The sequence below is a fragment of the Danaus plexippus genome, chromosome 14, assembly GCF_018135715.1.
Source record: "Danaus plexippus chromosome 14, MEX_DaPlex, whole genome shotgun sequence".
Classification (NCBI taxonomy): Eukaryota; Metazoa; Arthropoda; class Insecta; order Lepidoptera; family Nymphalidae; genus Danaus; species Danaus plexippus.
This window is the reverse complement of record NC_083546.1, coordinates 3,510,040-3,533,505: the sequence shown is the minus strand read 5'-3', so window position 1 is coordinate 3,533,505 and position 23,466 is coordinate 3,510,040. Positions and strand designations below refer to the sequence as shown.

General features: G+C 30.8%; 3 protein-coding genes and 1 non-coding gene across 6 annotated transcripts; 2 read left to right on the top strand and 2 right to left on the bottom strand.

Annotated features, from left to right (window-relative positions):
* The first annotated feature begins 57 nt into the window (after window positions 1-57).
* On the top strand, window positions 58-16,463 carry LOC116769727 (uncharacterized). 3 transcript variants are annotated; one of them, XM_061522523.1, is made up of 16 exons: window positions 58-881; window positions 1,037-1,124; window positions 1,505-1,633; window positions 1,806-1,925; window positions 2,021-2,147; window positions 9,842-9,968; window positions 10,037-10,105; window positions 10,191-10,277; window positions 10,592-10,704; window positions 10,981-11,061; window positions 11,139-11,526; window positions 14,243-14,444; window positions 14,525-14,591; window positions 14,675-14,724; window positions 15,720-15,884; window positions 16,127-16,463. In XM_061522523.1, the coding sequence occupies exons 2-16, from the start codon at window positions 1,056-1,058 to the stop codon at window positions 16,310-16,312; spliced, it is 1,980 nt and encodes a 659-aa protein (XP_061378507.1). In that variant the 5' UTR covers window positions 58-881; window positions 1,037-1,055; the 3' UTR covers window positions 16,313-16,463. The 3 variants fall into 3 exon arrangements, with proteins under 3 accessions (XP_061378507.1, XP_061378506.1, XP_061378508.1); XM_061522522.1 differs by having other exon boundaries at window positions 1,019-1,124; XM_061522524.1 differs by lacking the exon at window positions 58-881 and having other exon boundaries at window positions 908-1,124; window positions 11,142-11,526.
* Window positions 2,807-7,812, bottom strand: LOC116769726 (collagen alpha-1(II) chain-like). Its single transcript, XM_032660912.2, has 6 exons — window positions 7,680-7,812; window positions 6,143-6,272; window positions 4,294-4,416; window positions 4,112-4,205; window positions 3,901-3,961; window positions 2,807-3,798 (listed from the first exon to the last, which is right to left on the bottom strand). The coding sequence occupies exons 1-6, from the start codon at window positions 7,687-7,689 to the stop codon at window positions 3,110-3,112; spliced, it is 1,107 nt and encodes a 368-aa protein (XP_032516803.2). The 5' UTR covers window positions 7,690-7,812; the 3' UTR covers window positions 2,807-3,109.
* On the bottom strand, window positions 9,044-9,114 carry Trnag-gcc (transfer RNA glycine (anticodon GCC)). The gene has a single exon. It is a non-coding gene; the product is annotated as a tRNA-Gly (tRNA).
* Window positions 16,464-17,076: 613 nt separating the features above from the next.
* Window positions 17,077-20,379, top strand: LOC116769846 (solute carrier family 22 member 13-like). The gene is made up of 6 exons (XM_032661045.2): window positions 17,077-17,399; window positions 18,357-18,585; window positions 18,709-18,964; window positions 19,048-19,671; window positions 19,899-20,080; window positions 20,151-20,379. The coding sequence occupies exons 1-6, from the start codon at window positions 17,209-17,211 to the stop codon at window positions 20,301-20,303; spliced, it is 1,635 nt and encodes a 544-aa protein (XP_032516936.2). The 5' UTR covers window positions 17,077-17,208; the 3' UTR covers window positions 20,304-20,379.
* The last annotated feature ends 3,087 nt before the right edge of the window (window positions 20,380-23,466 follow it).

The following is a 23,466-nucleotide window of genomic DNA, read 5'->3' as shown; positions in this document are numbered from 1 at the left end:
ATTTGTATAAATGAAAAATAAGGTTTTTGAGCGTTTATAAAATTGGAAATTTGGAAAAACTATTGACCAATGATAAATATACTTACAGCACCCTTATGTAACCCACATATAATACCAATATTAAAATACATTCAATTTCAAGTTTCTCAAACTTATAATGTTACAATTTTAATACGGTTTCGAGAATTTGCTTTAAATTAAGTAAGTATTTTGTAGGATATTTTAGTAAAATTATAGTGTCGAAAGCAGCATAGCAATTTAGAAGATAGTATACAAGATATCCACTACCTATTTTTATTTTTTTTTGTTTCGACTTGTCTGTTTCTGTTAGCCCTATTGGCTTTTAAAGCGTCACCGGCAGGGGGAAATAATGAGTGTGTCCTGTTAAAAACATTAGAAAATTTTAAGGGAACCTATCACGTAATATTTTATTAAAAATATGTTGTTAAGGCTCTTAATACTTACATTCTTGCTTATGCAGATCAGTTATGTTGTATAAATAAGCATTCACAAATTATAAAATTTATTAATATCTAGAATTAAAAATTATGAGACAGAACGGGTGTTAAATTTTCAAATACTATTATTGCGAAACATAGGCCAAATCCTCATAAACAAGAGTTGATCGTAAACCTACTCTGGAGTCCCGATTTAAACTAGTATCCAGAAGCGATCGCCCGCGATGGTCGCTCACAGAGTTCAGCTTTTTAGTCAAATGTATTTAATTTATATAATTAAAATAAAGTTTTAATGTTTAAATAAAGGTTTATTTAATATTGGTAACAACCAAAAAATTTATAATAAAATAATGTTTATGTTCAATTAAATGGACGAATGTTTTATTTATATAATTAAAGATTTAGTGAAATTTTTGTTTTTTTGTAAGTATAAATATTATAAATTGCAGATACAACTAAATACTGAGTTATTTTTTTTCCTAGTATACTCTATTTAATGTCAATGGTTAAAAAATATTCATGATCAGAGTGATAGATAGACCTTGTTTTAATTTGAAAAGATAAATATAACGTTCGAGAGTCCAGAGAATTAAAAAGATGTCCCGGAGAGAGACAAGAGTAGAACGTGCTGTATGTCCACCACCTCCACCCAGCAAGTGCGCTAAGGTGATGTCAAATGAGCAGCAAATTAATAACACATATTAACCTTCATATATAAATTTGCCTACAGGTGTCTTGAGATCTATTTTGAATTATTAAAAAAAATTAACATGAAATTCAACAGATCTAGTTTTTTATATAGAAATGACATTTTTCAACGCAAATTGACATAGACGAGAGCGTACCAATAAATCAAAATAAAAATGAGTTGTGATTAATGATTTGATTCTAAATATATTTTTCTAAAATGTAGTTATGTATTTAGTTATGTAAATATTATTTTGGAATTTTATTCATCAATAATAATGATATATAAATTCTATTTATTTTAGAAGCTCAAGTTTTTATAGGGCATAATGTAAAAATTATATCAGTTTACCTTTTAGGTGTTGTATTACACATGGAAGCTATGTTCTGTGGTGTTTTCGCACTTTGTAATGATAAGTTTGGTGATAGCCTACTGTATTCTTGGAGCTGTGACTTTCGAAAAACTAGAGGCGCAGAATGAGAGAGAGGTAAACCTTACTAACTATATCTTCTTACATATATAACCAATTTAATCTGAATAAAATTCACTATGTAAAAGATATATACACAATGTTAACAAGTAATAAAACAAAACACGCAAAAATGTGTAATTGCTATTAAAATATGGGGAATAATTAAGATATTGTATATTACTTAAAGGTTAAGAAGAATATCTCACAAATCCGTGGCAATACCACTCATAGTATTTGGTTCATGACGAACAGAGTTCCATATCTCAATCAAACAAACTGGACTGCAGAAGTCGTCGATATGTTGAAGGTTGGATATTTAAATCTCGATGTATTTAAACCAAAATGAAGAATCAATTTTCATGTTGTTCATTTTTGCTGTTCTAATATATAAAATTTTCTTAGGATTTTGAAAACGCTATCCTCTTAGAGATGAAAGTTCGTGGTTGGGATGGAAACGAGAGCACTGAACAGATTCAATGGACCTTCACCGGAGCACTCTTTTATTCGATTATCGTTATTACTACTATAGGTAAGTATTACAATATCCTAAATATTTTTATGATTCAAAAAGGTGTATTCAACTTATTATTCAATTGAATCAGACCTTATTATGTCATCACTAAAATGTTTATGAAATCAAAAGAAAGAAAATGTTTATGATACTGTTTTTTTTTTGAATGGAAGTCAATAGTGAACCCAGAAAATGTTTAGTTTGAGTTATTCCCGCATAGCAATATTATATCAAAGGAAGTATTGCGCGGGAGCAAATATTGGCTGGCGGCCAGATTGCTTCTATACATCAATTTTTTTATATTTGGATTTTAAATTGTGACGAATTTTGTGACTGAGAATATTTACTTTCTAACAGTAATTTTTTTTTTGAATTTACAAATATTACATTTCCAGTATGTATGTTTCGTTTATTATTTTAGGTTTAATTTGAATATAAAATAAATAAACACCAGAAATATTCAACTAAATAATATCGACTGAAATAAATAATCACGAAAGAAAGATTCATAGAGAAACAGGATTGGAACTTTTCAAACATCCAATTTCAATCATTTACAATATTTTAATGGGCAATACATGAACATTTAGTTTTATTTAGCTTGACTACAGAATCTGATAATATTTTTGTGTCATTATTCTTGCGACGAGAACAGCCTGGAAAATGTAATAGTACAATTTACAAACAATTTTCATTTATTTTTCCATACATGAAGAAAGCTTACGTATAATATAAATATACATATGTAAACACTTACACTATATATACAACTATACAAAAATGAAAAACTATTATTATATACAACTACATAAAAACTGCAAAACTACAGATTTTCGTTATTTCGTTATTACGGTTACATTTTCCGCAATATTTACTTAAACTAATCACTACTAGCACTCAGTAAGTCGTAAACAAGAGTGTTGCCCACATTTAATCATCAAAAGTTTGAAATTAAGTTAGTATTTATCACAACATAACACTTATTTACCGAAGTTTCTTGGTCCTATTTGACCGGTAGGGCCACCCGGACCTACGAGTATTTGTCTTCCAGGACCAATAATACCAGTTGGCCCACCAGGACCAACTAATAGCCCAGAACCTTGTGAATATTGGTATCTGGAAGGTCCTATAATACCGGTTGGGCCTCCGGGTCCAACTAATATACCTTGGCGTCTTGGTCCTATTATACCTGTAGGACCGCCGGGGCCAATGAGAATTGGTTGCCTGTAGATTGGTCCAATAACTCCAGTAGGACCCCCAGGGCCAACTAATACTCCTCTTTGAGCAGATGCGCTTTGACCTAACTCTCTATTGGGACCGTTTGGGCTAATTAGAACATTTGTTCCTGTCTTATCATTCGATGGTCCTATTATACCAGTTGGTCCACTAGGTCCCACAAGAACAGGTTTATCGAGTCCAATGTTTCCGGAGGGTTCATTTGTCACTTTTGGCCTTTGGGGTCCAATAATTCCTGTGGGTCCATTTGGCCCTACAAGAATTTGTGGTTTTGGAGCGCCATTGAAAGGTGACTGAAAACTGTTTTGCTGTTCAAATCTTGAATTAAATAAAATATTATTGTCCGCATAAGGCCGAGGTGAAAATGAGCCTGATAACTGTTCTCGGTTAGGAAGAAGCATTGGGCGATCTCCATTAACTTCATTAAAGTAATCTAAAATAAGAAAAACAATTAAAGCGTTCTTATTTACGCAATCTTAATATTTTTTCTATATATCTTCTGATGACGTAAATAATATTAATAAAATTATTATACCTGACTGATATGGATTTAGACGATTATAACAGCAAAGATATTTGTTCGGTCCGCAAGCATTCTGTTAAGAAAACAAAAGATTTTTTTTAGCATAATTGAAGTTGAGTTTATAGTTATTATTTGGCAACTTCAATATATGTAAGTTTTGAATCATTTATTATTTTAACAATAAAACGTTATTTTTGGTATTTTAAAATACTGATTTACTTACTGCAGTGTCGGTCTGTACTTGACAATCCGGCATCGTCACACATTTACAAAACTGTAATGAATCTAATGTACCATCTGATTCATATCTTTGGTTTCTGAAATAATGTTATAATTTTGAGAATAATTCAAGGAGTCATAAATTATTGCATAATTCATATCACTGTATATAAATATATCTCTTACCTGTTTCCTCCCTCAACTCGTACGGGATATCGTCCGGAGTCAGGCGGTCTGTTATAAAAGCCTTCAGTATCTTTGGGTCTTTCGAAAGGAATCTCATCTGCTTGCGTGTTTCCACGGTCACCTCTAAAATCAAAATCACACATAAGACATGCATCGACAATATTTTAGTAGATGTTAATTATAAATCGAAGAAAGAAATACTTTAATGTTTGTCTTTTTAAGTAAACTAAATGTACGTTTAAATGCTTGTAATAAAGTTATTCCAAGGTCGTATTCTATTTTGTAAGTTTACATCACTCTTGTTGGTAAGTAAAAGTAATGTTTGCATAACATGACCAGCAGTATCGATTGTTGAACTGTTGCGGTTCAAAGACGTTTGCCAATCAGGTAAAATAATTGGTAATAGTTCCGTGTTTTTATTATTATTTATTTTTTTATATGAAATGTTATTCAATAATACTAAGGAATATTTTTTAAATAGGTTAAATTAAATGTACTTGTGAGTATAATCAACCATCAAGAATATAGTACTGTACTGAAAAACCATAAAAAAAACCTCGACTGTTGCTATCTTCAGTATAATTTACTATATAAAAGACAATATTACAATGAAAGTAACTTTACAAAGCTATAGTACGCTTTTGCTAATAAAACATTATTTAAATCTCTAAAGTTATGAATCTTTCAAATGTTTATTGATATTAATTAACTTTATTATAAAAATAGACTTTTATAGCAACCTATAAACGTTTGTTTAACTTTTGGAGACCAAACCTTCATGAAAGAATAGTTTATTACTACGTATTAAAATGTTATTCTGGCACAATTTCTTTTACATTTTATTATTCATGTTATTTACATAAAATATTAAAAAGCTATCGAAAGCTGATAGGAAGAGAATAAAATTTATTTCATAATTTGCTTCATTACGAAAATTTGTAAAGTATTCTTAACTATAACAAATATTATCTCTTGTTATTAACAAATATTAACTCAACTGAAATTTTTTATGAATAAAAAAATTAAACAATGTAATATTACTTAATAACTAATTAACTCAAATGCAATGAAGCAACTGTATAATTTTAATACTTTATCTTTCGTAATCTTACGCCGGCCCCGCTCTATTAGATTTTGGTATTCCCCAAACTAAATAAGTTTGATTAAATAGTTGATTCACATTTAGACTATTTATTTCAGTTTTGATTATTTATTTTATAGAATATTGTTTTTAATTTTTTTAGTATGGAATTATCCATTATAACCGTGATTCCTTTTCAATTATTAATCCTTATTTTTTTTTTATTTATGAAGCAACAAATTTCCTCTTTTTCTTTTAATGAAATTCTCCGATATATGTATATTTCAAATTACCATATACTTAAATCACTTTTCTTTGGCAGAATCTAAGAGTATGTGTTCGGGTTTTATGACAGCAATTAATATTTTAAATATAAAATTACCTCAAAATACTTTAAATAACGTAATGGAAATCTAATTATATTGTTTGTTAATTTTTAAATAAATTGATCATGTACATGCATGCTTTAACCATTTGGAATAAGATTAAAATATGTAACGCAAATAAGATACTTAAAATAAACCTAGATAATATTTACCACGCAATCTAATTGAATGTGTGATGATACGTAATAGGCATTGTTATTAAACAATTTGTGAGATGCAGCAAACCCGGCCAAGGTGCCGAAACTCACTGGCGTGGAACTATATATATCCACTTTGTTCTATTGTATTGGAATATTTTTTCCTGTACTTACGAAATTAAGTACCTTTAGCATTTGGATATTACGAAGAAAGTTGTAATTTAATATAAAAAATTTAAGCGTACCTTTTAGTGATATCAGATTTAGAATCGATAAAGGCTACTTTAGAATCAATGCGCACGCTATCTTCAGCGGCCATGTCAGGCCAGCGCCAACTTTCAGCGCTGACTATGATGACAAATAATGAAATAATGCCTGCAAATAAAAAAATAATATGAAAACAATATAAAAATATATATGTATTTACTTTTACTGTTGTAAACTATACTTCTAAAACATATGCACTAGTAATTATATAAGATTGAGTGACATCATTGCATTGTCTTCTATAATAACATCCTATATTCAACCATAACACGCGAAGTGCACTTACCTGTGACTCACTCCAATACAACCCTTGATGCTAATGCAAAACAATTTGTTCTATTGAGTTTAATTATTGAGTTCTAAATATGATTTTAAACAGTCAATGAGTTAAATTATGTTTTTCTTTTTGATTCCTGATCAAAAATACATTTAACTAAATATATTTTATATTTTTTTGGTTAAACATTAATTTTAGTATTTTGAAAATATTATTATGTTCTTTTTTATATAAATGGCTATATCTGAGGCCATTTGATAGTCAAACGACATATTAGTATTATTATCGTGGACGTGATAGTCATTTTAATAATTTATAAAGGAAGCCGACAGAAAATCTTACAGCGAGAGTTTTTTTAAATTTTGTACGTAGGATTCTTTTAAATGTTATTCAGAGACATGATCTATTCATATATTATTATGACAATAACGGGTAGATAAGAAATTGATTTAGACATTTTTCTAAATAACGAATAGTGACTCAATACACAAGTTGAAATAATTTGGATGTCTATATAATAATCGATCACAAGTCAACACAACACGATGAAAAGACAGAAATTGATGCGACTTTATATGCTTCATATATTTTAACCGTGAATTTTTCGTAACACAAGAATTTTCAAAAGGCAGAAAAATAAATATTCATTTAATTTAATGGTGACTCATAATTAGGAATATAAATTAACGAGTCCAAAGTATTTTAAATGTTTTACGCATTTTTTTCTTATAATCCATTCTAATATTAAATACAATTTAATTACGTTAGGTTATAATTCTATCTATAGACCAATTAGTATAATAAGTAGTAGTATATTACCGCCAAATGTTTTATGTACTAATTGATTTAGTGTTGTTTATATTAAGTTCATTTTAATGTTGTGAATCTTGTGTGGATGTATATAATATTTTATCACAAATATGCAAAACAAAATAATGGCCAGTACTTTAATCCTTATAGTCAAAATATAAACAACATAAATGGCATGTCGCAAGGTTGATCATTAAATAAAATTTTGGACTTCGATGTAGGTCAAGGCTATATTATTGGTTTCGAAGTGGTTTTTGATGTTGTTCGATAATAAAAGAGTATTAGGAATGAGAATTAAAAAAAAATTAAATGAATGAACCTAAGAAAGCATTTAGTTGTAACATCTATATGAATCTTCTATAGTTATTAAAACAATATATTTTATTTTGCTTAATAAAACTTTAAAGTTAATAATCAAGTGTACTTACCGAATAACATTTTTTTAATAATAATTTAAGTAGTCATAACAAAATAAATGATAGCAATAATCGGTAAATTAAGTCGCGGGCGCACCCGTTGCTAGCAACTGCAAGACTGTGTAGCTGCGAGTGCCCACCTTAACATCTTATTAAAGTTCTTTTCATTGATAGTTATACCAATGTTAATCTTTTTGTACTGTTGCGAAAATATTTCAAGGAAAATGGCTGATGACTCAAGTAATAGATGAATTGCTCTAAATAATGATCTGGAAAATAAATAATATATACTGATACTCTTACGTTGTAGAGCTTTTTTTCTCAAAGCATTAAAATTTTCGTTTCTTAAAATAATTTAAACGCCAAGTTAATAATCATAACAAACCGCAATTTTAAAATGTGCCTTAACTTTAAAAATATCTGATTTTTTTATTTAATAAAAGAGACTATTGAAAATACTTACTACTCGATTTTATTATCATTAAAAATATGGTGGATCTCAATGTCGAGCGTTTATTACATTTTTCTTACAGTAGAAAAATAATGAGACGTCGATTTAAAATGAAGAGATATAAATTAAAATGTGGAAATCTATATAAAAAAATCGCTTTAAAAAAAAAAACTATAATATTAGATAAATAAGCTGTACGGTGAAGGTTGTTTCGCCATAACAGGATTTTAAAGTTGGGGAAGCCCTAAGGTCTTGGCGACCCAGATATTCGGTTTTGACCACCTCGGTATCAGATTAAGTATTTTTGCTACGTTCTTTTATTAAATAGTTTCATAGCAAGACATTTGTTAAATTGCTCTATTCTAATGATATCGATTTGTAAGAGTTCTTAAAAATATGTTGTCATTAGTTTGAAATAATTGTTTTTTTTTCCGACTGCTTCAAGTTTCAATCCAATTTGATCAGATGTGTGATTTCGGATATTGGACTACATTTAGGCTCAAAACTTTTTTGACATTGTATGAGATTCTATGACATAAGAAAATCATGCAGCGTAAAATAACTCTTGCCGAGTTATTATTATATTCTACACTTGCTTATTATGTTGACTTGTTAAAAAATATTTTTTTAATACAAGCATATTATTTTAACAATACATCATCATCAAAACCAGATAGTATTATCTTATTGCATAGTTGACTTTTCGTATTAAGTAAAATTAATGGAATAAACATTGTAGTTTTGTAATTGTTTTATGAAATTGAGATCAGCCTTTAAAAAAAAAATTAAAATGTTTCTTAATTTAATTATTTTATCATTTATTTATTGCTCATTGCTAATAAAAAGCTAATAGTACAGTAATAACTGAGATTTAAAGAATATGAATATAAAAAAATAGTTTCGTTAATAAATTCGAAAAGAAGTTTGCATCGGCCGGGAATCGAACCCGGGCCGCCCGCGTGGCAGGCGAGCATTCTACCACTGAACCACCGATGCTTGATACTTAGATAATATTTTCAACAATGTTACTTTTGTTATCTTGTCTATTTGAAAGATATTCAAAAACTAATTGTGTTTTTAATCCCCGACGCAAAAACGAAGGGGTGTTATAAGTTTGTCGTGTCTGTGTGTGTATGTGTCTGTCTGAGGCAATGTAGCTCCCAAACGGATGATCAAACTTTAATGCGGTTTTTATTTGTTTGAAAGGTATATCCGTCGAGAGTGTCCTTAGCCATGTTTGGTCAAAATCGGTTCAGGTCTTCAAAGTCAACAGGTCGTTTGTTAGGTGTGATAGGAATGTTACACGCACAGTTTGCTTGCAAGCATATGTAGGATCTGACATTTGAAACACTAACCTTTTGTCATAACAATTGCGTACTTTTTTTGGGTCGGGGGTTTTATTAAAATAGAAGCGTTTCTATTTAACCATTTATATTCTTTTTTATAAAACTAAGGGCCGTTCTGTGTAATTACTTATCGTATAAATTACAAATCTCTTAAATTATAAACTATTATATTTTCCCCAAGAGAGTAGTCCAATACTAATATCTTGTGTATCTTATTTTCAATAAAAAAAAAATAAAACGTATGATACTTCTTTTGCTATTTTATTGACTCAGGCTCTAAATCCCTATATAATTAAAACATGAAATCTCTTTAAATTAACTACAATATATTGCAATTTATACATGTTTAGAATAATAAGTAATTATGTTTTAATTAGGGTATGGTCACATCGCTCCAAAGACTCAGACAGGAAAAGTTGTGACAATTTTTTATGCGATTCTTGGTATACCTTTGATGTTGCTTTGTCTTTCAAATATTGGTGACGTCATGGCTTCATCCTTCAGGTACGTAAATATGTAATGTAATTTTGGTTATTATTATTATTAAAAAAATAATTCTTAATGTCTTCCAGGTTTTTATATTGGCGTGTATGTTGTTATGTTTGCACTCGACCACCGAAACAAAGACGTCATCATCACAGGTTAAAAAAAAATTATTGACATTTTAAACGGTGTCTGAGTATTAACTAAAAAGAAAGTTTGTAATTAAAATTAAAAATATTACAGATATAAAGCCGCTAGAGGTGGAAGCATGCGGGGTTCTGTGAGACGTAAAAAACCGTTAGAAAGATCACATTCTGACACCGATTGTCGGTGGGTAGTTTTATAAACGTCTGAGGTGTTACTAAGTTACATACATACATACATACGTAGTTACATTATGTGATTTATAATTTAATGAGATCTAAGATTTTCGCGAGTATTCATTTAAATGAAACTAGTGTTATTCGGATTTACTACGCGGATTTTATTATTTAAAAACTACATAACCTCGTCTGCCCGTGATCACGGTTGCTGCAAAGTAACCGAAACGTCGAGATTATGTAGTTTTTAAATAATAAAATCCGCGTAGTAAATCCGAATAACACTAGTTTGATTTATAATTTGTCAATAAAACCTTCCATCAGATATCGTGACAGTGGGTATAACAGCGCGAAACCACGTCGTGTTCGTCCCTTCCCAGCGGCTGTTGCCAGTCCTCCACGAACTAGATCACAACCACCTTTAAATTCCAGACCTGGTAAATTCCTTTTTGAAACTTAAGATCAACATTAGAAGTTACAGTTTTATATTAACTCTAGTACAAATTTGATATAAAAATTTGTTTGATTATTGGTGCATTTGAAATTATGGAATTAATATTCATAGATATTTTTCGTGAGATCAAAAGTGATTGTCACATGCTATGTTTTGTTATGATTAAAATTCAACAATTGTTTTTAATGCTTGCGTCAGATAAGATTCAATCATAATGGACATTGTTATAAATATTCTTCCCTTTTGTTTTTTCCTTTAGGTTTAAGAGATTTTGAATTAGAAGATCGATCTCCTGTTAGATATGAAAAATATGGAAGAGAACCATATTATGATGATGAAGGTTTTTATTATAATTATGATGTATTAAGTGATAGAAATTGTCCTTATAAGTGACTAAAATTTATTATTATCTTCCAGAAGATTTTCCAAAAATATCTTTACCTTTACAAGACTTGCATGCTGCCCTCAAAGATTTGGAAGATTATCAAAGTAAGGTCACTTCCAAACCAGAATTTCGAAGCAAGTCTTTACCAAGACCAACAAAATCGAAACCAGATTTTGGACCTCGGCGTGATTTTGATGATCAAAGACATTTTGATTTCGATGAGGAGAAAGAAATTTATGAAATGCATGATCTACATGATGTTGATTATGAGAATTATAGAGAGAGAAAAGCGAAGGAAGAAAGAGAGAGAAGACGTAGAGAACGAGATGATTACATATATAGAGAAAGGGATTATGATCCTGAAGATGAAGATTTTGAGTTTGACATACCTAGAAACAGAAGAGTAGCCATGGAAAGAAGGTAGTTTTACGATAAGTGTAAACAGAAATGGAAATGAAATTCTCGTATCACAAAAAGAAAAATGTATATGGCTATAAAAAAAATTGTTGACATAAATAAACAGAATGACACATTTTTCTTGAATAGAGGTTTAAAATCTTACATGACTATTTATCATAACAAAATTGTTGGGTTTTCAAAGTTTATAAATATGTGTATAACTAATCTCTATAAAATAATACATCCTATAAGTATCCAAACTAGCCATGTAAGTCAGATAAAAATAGGGTAGAAATAATATGACGAATTAGGAGTTAATTATTTTTAATATTTTACGGATTTTATTATAGACAAGTACCAGTTTGTTGGATAGACTTAGAGATTGCGTTCGGGTCGATACAACACGAGTAATGTTATTCGCGCTAAAATGGTATAACCTTCCAACAGTAGTTAGTGATATGATCTCGTCATATTACTCAAAATTAAAGTTTTCTATAATATCTAAAGAAGGCGTTTCAAAAACTTTGAGATATAATGTAGGACTATTTCAGGGGTGTTGTTTGTCCCCAATAATATTTAATATTGTTATTAATATTTTAGTAGATAAACTAATCAGCAACGAGAAAAAATGGGGGTATCGGTTCAAGTTCAATAACAAATACACAGAATCCATCTTAGCCTTCGCTGACGAACTCGCTATACTGACACGTAACCCCTAACACTGTCACGTTCTATTGGATGAGGTGGATAAATTCTGTGAGTGGACGGATGGATTGAGGACAAAACCAAATAAATGTCACTGTCTGTGTCTCGGTAGACGAAATACAAAATATACCTCATACGATCCGGGATTATCGTCAGGCGGTCAATGCGTTTCTACGATAACGGAAAATGCTGCTTTTAAATTTCTCGGTCATAAGATTGATAATATAAGTCGTGCTCCATCTTTAGAAAGAATAGTAGATAGTTTTTTGGAACGATCTTAACAAGGTCGAAAACCAACCGATTAGTAACGTTAAAAAAGCTTGGATCTACGATAATTATCTAATATCACGTTTGAATTGGCCTTTCCTCGTCTATGATTTTAGTAAGACTCTTCTGTCGAAACTATTGGCAAGCGTCGTAAAGGTTTTGGAGTTTTGGCTCGGGCTCGCGCTGTCGGCTGATTCGTCAGCGTTATTCAGGGATCGAAATAATTTTGGGACGAATCTAAAAAGGCCATCGGAGCTCAATAAACACCTAACAGTTTCCAAGAGACATATTTTGGGTAAATCCCAGGATACGTTATTACATGACTCCCAAAAGACAATGATGCCCTAGAGCTAGAATCGAGACTTCAATTCAACAAACAGTTTATGATAGGTGCACAAAGTATCAGAGTAGGGTTAGGATCAAGTAGGAAGGCCAAAGATACGGATATATTAAAGACCTTTATTCGGCAAGACGAGAATTCTAAATATAAGATCCATGCAATGAGCTTAGAAATGCAGAATGAGTGGCTACACATTGGAGATTTATGCATCCCATTAGTACTATAATGGCGCACTTTAATTCAGGATTGGTCGACAGCACTGCAAAAATTCTATCTCAATGCGTTCCAGATGACTCTCCCAGATCAGAGTAATTTAGTAAGATGGGGTAAAGGTACCGAAAAAACTTGCTACATCTGCGGGGAGGCAGTTAGAACTGCTAAGTCTTTGCTGGTGGGATGTAGGGTACTCCTGGATAGCGGTCAATACTCGCGTCGTCACGATAGGGTTTTAGAAATCATACGAGAAGCGGTTAGTCTATCGGTAGCAAGAGCGTAAAAAGAATTAACCACGAAACAACGATCAATAGGTTTTGTGAGAGAAGGCACTAGGGATACAAAATCAAACGTCAAGCTTTACTCTATTTTTAAAGCGGCTTCGGATTGGACTTTAATGATGGACACGTATGAGAAGCGATATAAGATCCCAGAGTATATTTGTGCGTCGGCCTCCAGACCGGACATATTTTTATATTCGCAACTTTTAAAGCGCGTTGTACTAATAGAGCTCACGGTTCCTTGGGAAACCAACATCCCCAAAGACCATGCCATCAAGGTCAACAAGTATTACGAGCTCACTAACGAACTCACTAAGAATATGTTCGTTGTAAATTCGTATGCGGTAGAAGTAGGAGCGAGAGGTATAACAGCCAAATCTCTCTAAAACCTGCTAAAAGACTTAAGCCTGCAAAGAACTAACATCAGTTCATTCTTGGAACGTGCGTCGGAGGCAGCCCTAGCAGGTTCATTTCATATTTGGTTAGGTAGAGAGAGGAGCTTGGACAGTGGAGGTGGACGTTTAACGCCCGTAGGATAGGGGCCCCTTAAACCTACACCTGGGTCGCAAGTCCCTGGCACTGTTGAAGCTCCTCTCCCTGCAACGCGATGGACCCGGCACCCGCACGGTGAATCCATGGAATGCTGAGAGGTTTCGTCTCATGTTTGTGATGTCATATATAATACACTAATATATTTTTAAACCATAACACATTACTAAGTGAAACAAAGATTATACAGGTACGTTGATAAAGAGAATTTCCAATTGTAATGGGAACTCAGTAGCTCCCATTACAATTAAATTCATCAGCATAAATCTACATATCCTAAAATATAAAACTGTAATATCTCATTGATATAACAAATGTTTGCTTTACGTTATCACTTATTATACCTTAATATTACAAGCTAGTATACCTATATTTTTTTCAGAAAAGATCGAGGAAGATCAGAATATATAGAGCGAGATCTAGAAGAATATATTGATAAACGTGGGCGAGGGCGACGTGCAAAAAGTGCCGTAGACTATGATCGCCGATGGGAAGAAGACGACAGAGATGTTGAAAGAGGTCATGGGAGAAGATTACGACGTTTGCATACTGTGGATGACAGTGTACCGTTGCCTTATAGATATGTAAGAAAAATTTTGAATGTCTTCATAAATAATAGAAACATCGATATATCGATTTCATTTGTTTCTCTTGTTGTATGTAGACGCCGACACCGGAAAGAGATGACTATAGTGACGAGTTACCACCATTACGACGCGATCGCCCTGCGGGTTTGTCCATGAAATAATTATTAATAGCTTATATCATATAAATATTTATTACAATACTTATACAAATATTTGTTTTTAAATAGTTTGGGGTTCCCGTCAGTCGGAAATATATGCTGCATCTGTCAAGGAAGAAGTGAGTATATTATATATAAAATATATTTAATTATTGCTCAAACAAGATTAAATGTTATTCGTGACTTTAAACATAAATGTTATGAACAATACAACAAACTAGTTATTTTAATATGCTGTGGGTTAGAATAGATTCATATAAACGTTACTGTTACGAATAACTTGATGAGACTTGTAATAGACAGGGGTATTATTGCAATTTTATTATTTAATTTATAAAGATTTAAATATTTGTTTTGAAATTTTATTTTTCCACACATGATTTAATAAAAAATTGTAAATATCAAATTACAATGTTTGAGAAATTACATTCCTTTTTTAGCTTTATGGACTTCGATTTTATTATTTATATTATACGCGTATATAAAATATCAATATTTACTGTTTTCTAGTATATTAAATTGTATAAAAAATATAACTTCTGTATTATTTTCGTCGAATACGATAAGGCTGGATCCACACCATAAGTTCGATCGCGGTTTGTTCGCTGTCCGATCTCGGTGTGCAGGGCTAAATAAAATACAATTTTTCATTCATACTATATACTTAACAGATCCAGTTAGCTCATATTGCAGTCATGATTCTTGAAGAAAATTTGTTTGAGCAAGATCGAACTTGTCACGACATCAATAGTATGAATGCTTTTTTGCTACCCTTTCAGTTAGCTATTAAATTGAAATAATATTAACTTAAATAATATTCAGTTAAATGAAATTAATGTTAAAAATAATAAGTAACCTACATCAATGCCAGGTTACACATCGCTAATGTTACACATATGTAATTACTGTAAATTTAAACTAACGTATGTAAGGATTATTTTATCATCATTATATTATGTGAATATGATTAGATACAACCTGACTGGAATTGGAACGCTAACGAGACGTGATAGACCTTATAGTGTGGTTCCAGCCCAAATAATAGAAACACCATTTTTAAATCTCATGATTTCAGACCTATTATATATTTTACAATATAGAATCTATATTATAGATAAAACCAGTACCTATTTGGCTTTGCGTGTTTCTCGTGGCATCCTATATAGTAGCTGGCACGTTCCTGTTCAAACGATGGGAGAATTGGGAGTACCTTGATGCTGCTTACTTCTGTTTTATAACCCTCACTACGATTGGTTTCGGAGATTTCGTACCTGCACAGGTAAGCTACTAACGATTTTATAAAAAAAAAAATTATTACTTACTATTAAACTTCGTAGTTATTTTGATTACGCTAATATAATATGTAAATATTATTTTAGATACCATTTTTATATTAAAAGATCAGTGATTAAGTTGCAGACAGTAATGATAAAATTTTTATAATTTATTTCACTGTTAATTAAATTTATTGATAATTCGATAACAATCTTACCAGAATATGTGATTACAATGTCCTTGCAGGGCCAGAGTGGAGCAGCGGGGGATGCAGTTCATTCCATAGCTCTTTGTTCTTTGTATCTTCTTTTCGGTATTGCTCTTTTAGCAATGTCCTTTAATCTTGTCCAAGAAGAAGTAAGAGCAAATGTTGCCGCGGTTGCGATGCGACTTGGAATAATCAAACCTAGAAATAATGATGATAATTATTAGGTTTATATTAATAAGTCCATACAATTTTATATATATTTTTATGTAAATTTATTATTTTGTTACACTTTTTCAATTGTATATTAAATGAGCCAAAACATTTTTTTGTTGCTGAATATTTTAAAATAAAAAAGAAGTTTCTTTTGGAATAAAATATGGGTTTATATTATTTTTTTATATAAAATATCTTTGTATATATGTTGAAAAATTATCATAAATGGTATATTTGTCATTAATTATTTTTTTTATATTTTCGACATTGTGATTGATATGAATAAAATATAAATGTAAATTTTTGTGGTAGAAGTGCCGTTACAGTAAAAAAGAATGGATGTAGAAATATAATTCAAAATTCAAAAATTCCGGAGTGAAAATGAATTTCATTTACTTTGAAAATTGGAGAGAAAATGAATTACAAAACTAAATTACATTTACTTTGAAAATCCTCATAATAGTGCTAATAGAAGACGAAATAATAAAAAAAACTATGTTTCAAATTATAAAGCAGGGTGCGTTACAAACAAAAAGCATACTATGTACGTAGTTTTAGTCGTTTTAATGAAGAACATTATTTTGCAAATTCAAAACTATTATACGTAATTATTATTTTGTAACTTGCTTTTATCAGAGATTATCTGCTTTGACAGATGGTTGTAAAAGTAAAATAATTCGTAATCAATTAAATGTCCATGAAAACCATATGATAAAAACGAGACAATAAAAATACTGTATGCATATCAGACACATATCAATAATAATATTAGTTATCTATACTTAACTAAATCCTTTTATTACTCGCAATAAAAATTGAATAATACGTTGCTAAAGCTTTATACTGTGTCGGTTGACGCAATCAGCACCTCGTATTTTTCTAATTGAAGATTAAAGAGGTGCTAAAAATGTCTAGTGAAGAAAACGGTAATGTGGAAAAGGGGAGGACAAATATTGATCTAGACAATATCCTAGTCGAGGAGGTTGGACAAATCGGGAAATATCAAATTGTAACAGTACTCTTGGCTGCGCTTCCAGTTATATTTTCGGCTTTTGCATCTGGTGAATACATTTTTACAACTGCCAGGATACCTTCCAGGTAAATAATAACTTAATTCATAAATTTCTTAAAAAATAATTATATTTTTTAATAATTAAGCATTTTTTTTTAAATATCACTGTGTAATTTCCCTCATTATTATAATTTTTTCCTAATAAAATAAAAATATTATCTTGAATATTTTAGCAAAAATTATCGGATCAGGGGTGTTAATAGTTTTATCTATCATGAAATTATGATTGTCAGGTCAACTATTTGAAATAATTAGACCAAATTAAAACAGAATTTAATTTTAAAAAAGCAAGCATAGCCTGGCTTTAGTAGTGTTTTTTTTTCTTATTTCCTAAGAAATTCGTATTTGTAAACAGGGTAATGAGGATGTAACAATTTTAAACTTATAATTTAAGTTTGGGCATATGATATACCGTTTTAAGTAAAATTACAGTCAGTGGTTTATTAGAAGTCCTTGGATTTATTAAAAGTTCTGTTGCTTGATGATATTAAAGGTGCTTTTGATATCTATATCTTAAAAATCTTTTCAATTTTGAAGAAATTAGGTTTTGCTTTTAATGTTGTTAAAACTAGTCGAAAACTTTTAAAGACGTAAAGTTTATGAATGTTATTTGTATTACAGGATGGGGTACTTTTTTATATAATTAATTAAAAGCTTTGGAACTTTCAGATATCATTAAACATTCTAAGATAAAAAAGTTTCTTAAAGTACAAATAAAATGAAAATAAACTACTTTAGTATCTATCACTGTCTTACAGCACACATACATTATATTGAACCAAATTTTACCAATCCACTTTCACATTATGACCTAGTTATAAAAGGCTGCAGGATAACCAGATCATGAATGAAATTAAATCCAAATCCTGACAGCGGCAATTAGAGAGGCACAAACGTGCACGCATGTATACACACAAACACACTTACCAAAGCAACTGCAATAGTTTTAAATGAATCATAGCTAAGCAAACACGACATTCTAGGTGCCGCATACCACAATGTGATACAGAAAATCCCATTTACGCTCCGGATTGGATTCTTAACGCAGTGCCAGGGACTAGTTTGACTAATTTTGAAAATTGTGAAAGATATGTTAATTCTTCTCAACTGCTATCTTCCACAAATGTGTGTCCAGCAGAACTATTTGATCGAACACAAACTGAACCATGTCAGGATTATGTGTATGAGAATACACTGAGTGTTGTGTATGATGTAAGTTGTTGAATATATTATTTAATTTACATAATATTTTAATTACATACACAGGAAGGTAACTTAAATAAATAACAGTTGTGGTTATAAATGTGATTATGATGTGTTATTTACATTTTATAGTTTAATATGGCTTGCGACGAATGGAAACGATCACAAATTGGTTCAATTCGTACCATTGGAACTTTGCTGGTACTCCCGATTACTGGTTACATCTCAGATCGTTGGGGTCGTCGGGTTGCTTTAACCATAAATGCTTTTAACACTGGTTGGCTTGGTCTAGTTAGGTCGTTCGTTAATTCGTACGAATGGTTTTTAACCTTAGAAGTTATTGAATCGACTATCGGTGCTGGAGCATATTCATCGTGTTATATTTTAGGTTAGTTTAAAGTTTTGTTTTATATTAATATTCTTCTTATTATTTAATTTTTATTAGAATAAGAATTTTATATATATTTTTAGTCACTGAGCTAGTTGGACCTAAATATCGAGTACCAGTGGGAGCAACTATATCTACAATGTTTGCTTTAGGGCAAGTAATTCTTGGTCTTATAGCTTGGGGTGTACCGTCATGGAGATCCCTTACTCAAGTATTATACGCTCCACAACTTCTGGTTGTATTATATTTCTGGATACTTTCGGAGTCGGTTCGTTGGTTAATGAGTAAGGGACGATATGAAGAAGCCGAAGCAATTTTGCAAAAAGTAGCAAAATGGAATAATAAGAAGCTTTCAGAGAAATCACTGCAGGCATTGAGAGATACAGCTGAAGCTGAGAAATTAATTGTAAAACCTAAAGAACCATGGCTACCGATTTTGGTATTCAGATCCAAGATAATTCTCTCGAGATGCTGTGTTGCTCCTATATGGTGGATAACGAATACCCTGGTCTATTATGGAATGTCCATAAATGCCGTAAATTTATCAGGAAACCGGTATTTAAATTATGTGTATGTAGCAGCTGTAGAAATTCCGGGTTATTGGACAGCGATTCTTTTGCTAGATAGAATTGGAAGGAAACCTGTTCTAATCGCTGGTTACTGGATATGTGCTGCCTGTCAACTAGCATTTGCATTTATTCCTTCTGGTAAGTTATACTAGTCTAGGCTAATCAATTACTTAAACTTGTATGTGGGTAAGTTTTAAAATATTTTTTATAAATAATTTTTAATTCTAATATTTTGTAAACATTAAATAGAAAATGTTGTAAGTTTATGATAAACCAATGGTTATAAAAAAATATATGTATCAGTCAACTGTGGAGTATTATATTATCGTAATCAGCTAATCTGTACATTTTGTTTTATTTTTCAGGCTACCCTACACTGTCACTTATTTTTTATTTACTCGGCAAGTATTGTATTGCTATCGTGATGACATCGGTATATGTGTATACTGCTGAACTATATCCAACCAAGTATCGACACAGTCTCTTCGCTTTCTCTTCTATGCTTGGTCGCCTTGGATCTATTACAGCACCTCTGACACCCGCACTTGTATGTTTAATTTTTGTATTAACTGAGAGTTACTTTTAAAGGTTTTCCCTAAATAAGCAATTATTTTCAGGCCCTTACAGTATGGGAGAGTTTGCCTTCCGTGCTTTTTGCTTCTTTTGCGCTCTTATCTGGTCTGCTTATATTCACAACGCCTGAAACTTTGGGTACCAAATTACCCGATACTATAAAGGACGCCGAAGAACTCAGCACGAAAAGAAAATAGGTCTTAATCTCATATTTTGTGTTTTAATTTTAATGTTATTGTCTATTTACATCATTGCTTGAAATAAATTTTATTCTTATTTAAAAAAATATTTAACGTAGTTCTCTTGCTAATGTTAGTCACCTCCTGAGGTTTGTAAGTGACAAAACACACTCAAAAGTTGGCAAACACTTGTCAATTTAACTCATTTGCAGTTAAATGCCACGATGGTTACATGACCTAAATGTTCTAGTCTGCGTGTTCTAATGCCCATAATATCATGTGTTGGGTCCGCCTGTATTGCGATAAGTAAAAATGCTGTTTACAATGATCAAAGTATATTTTCAAATTCCAGTACAGACAATATACACGATAAAATAATAATAATACTATCAAGGTGCCGCTGATTACCCGAACAAATCTAATACTGACTTTACACCAAATTAAAACACTTAAATCTAAAAAAAAATTTAGTGATTTATAGAGTTCAGGCTAAAAAAAATATTCAGTCATTGCGTCATCAAAGGATGCAAGTCATATCATTCCTCAGTTTTTATCGAATCATCCTATAAAGCTTGTGTCCGCTGATTAAAAAAAACAATTTGGCTATGAGTCAAAGATTATATCAGTTGGACGACAATATTTTTATTATGAAAGGGAAGTTTTCAAATAATTATATGCTACAAAAGGTAGGATGTGGTCAAGAAATGAGATTAGAAAAAAACAGGAAATTTGGAGAGGATTTGGCAATTGAAGTAGTCTTTAGTAATGACGAAGATACGGATTTATATTGTAGTTTAGTGATCTACAACAAAAATAGAATTTTTATTTACTGATACAGATATACACTTTTTCAATACTTCAAAAGTGTATTTATTTTTGTAAGAGATTATTAAAAAATTACATATTTTGAAGAAGACAACCTGGTTAACAGGAAATATATTTTTTCTGTCCTCAATTACCTCATGTCCGTTAAATCACTTTCAAATTGGTCGCAGTCTTCCCACATACCGTGGAAATAGCATTAGAGAGAGGACTATAAAATATAATTTTAATAAATACGAGAATGTTTTGTGACTAGTAATCAGAAACAAAATAAAAAAGAGTAAAATGTGGACGATTGGAGATAGTTCGAGATTTTTATGTCATTTATATGTTACTCGTAGTTCTGTAAGTGGGTAAACATAAATAAATATATCACACAAAACAGCTTTATTACAAAGATAAAAAAAAATATTTCATCTAATCATTATTACGTCCCGAAAAGGGATTAAAAAAAAAAAATATGAGGTTAGTTCGAAATAATCATCAGTGAATCTGTTTATATGTGTAATCAGTCGGGATGTATATTACTGTACTCCCAGATGAAAATTTAAAGAAAATTCTGCACAGACTTTAAATCGCTCAGAAAAACAATATCAAGTACTGATTAAATGTAAATGAATCTGATAACTAATCTGAAACTGATATATCATCTATGAATAAATCAATGGCATTTTAAGCACGCTTCATGATTATTTCAATGAACATGATAAAAAATTTGAGATTCATTTAATTATTCAACTTTATGCAGATAATATGCAAGTAAAATTTACAAAATTTGATAATTGCAAGGAAATGATACTCAAATTACTTATAGATTAAATTTTTTGGTGACCGAAAACCTAATTACGGTTTAGAAGAAGTGTCTACTTCCGTAACCGTAAAAATAAGATAGTGAGATGGATATCTAAATAAATGACAATATAGTTATAAACATACAAATTGTAAATAGAGAATTTGTTACTTTTTAAAAAATATATTTAAAAATACATTGCAAAAACAACTAAACCCTATGATTATTTACACTACTGGTTGAATGAAATGACTATGAAAAAAAAAGACAAATGTCTAAGAACTAAATGGATCAGATTATTATGATTATGAAATATTGGACAACAAATTATTTATATGATTTGAAAAAACGTAAATACATCAAGAAATATTATTACTTTAAATATATTATTAAATCACTTGTTTGTTTCCAATTTCACAAAATAATGCATAATTACATCCAAAAAGGCTACTAAAATAATCTCTCCTCCCCTCTCCTCACCACACCTCTTTCCTCCTCGATACATCACACCACTCCACACCTCGCCCGCCGCTAACTCACCATTTAGTCAATACAGCTCCTCTTATTTTTTTGTTACAATATATACACATATTTTATATTTATTTTGTTTACAATATATTTTTGTTGTTTTCTTATAAAATCATGAGAATTTAGCATAATTCAAAGTTTCGAAAAAGTATAAAGATAAAAATGATATAATCTTAAACTCCTAAAGAAAGTCCGAGTCTTTGGCACTCTCTTAAATTAAATCATGAAATTAGTTTTTCACTGGATTCATATTTTTTGAAACAGCAGAATGTAATCATCGTAATCTTACTGCAACAAACTGATGTTATGCTATTGGAAAGTTGGTGGGATTAAACATTTTATTGTTGGCATAAATTTAGTTTAGTATTTTTTTTTTTATGTCAAAGGGGGCAAACGAGCAGACGGCCTAGCTAATGGAGGTAGTACCGTCACCCATGGATATCCGCAAAAAATTTTGAGGAAAAAAATCGACAGCAAAGCCCTCGAAGCAGGATCCTCCTTCACCACAACGATGCTTTTGCTCACTCCCCCAAATGGACTGTCGAATATTTGTCTATGGCAGTTGTCGAGATAATGAATCATCTGCTGTCCTTTTTCCTATGTACGAGTATCAGGCATCCGGCGACTTTTATTTATTCCCAAGAACTAAAGATAAAGTTCAAGGTATTCGCTTTATGAGCCTTGATGATAAGGTTTAAGCTTGCGAAAATGCCATACAATAGACCCCTAAGGAAGAATGGGCGCACTGTTTTTCTCAATCTTTCCATCGAATGTGACGATGTGTAGGAGGATCTGAGATTACTTCGAAAAACAATTAAAGTATTTAAAACTTTTTATATTACCCGTTTTTCATTTTCTAAACATTTTTATTGTTACTTAGATATTATATCGGTAGTAGCAGTGTTACTCTATTGATGCAAGTATGCACTGTACGTATAAAACATCTAAATCTTATTTAATATCCATTTCATACTTAAACATCATGCAAAACGAGAATACACTGAAATTTATATTTCCATTCTAAAAGTCGGTAAAAGTGAA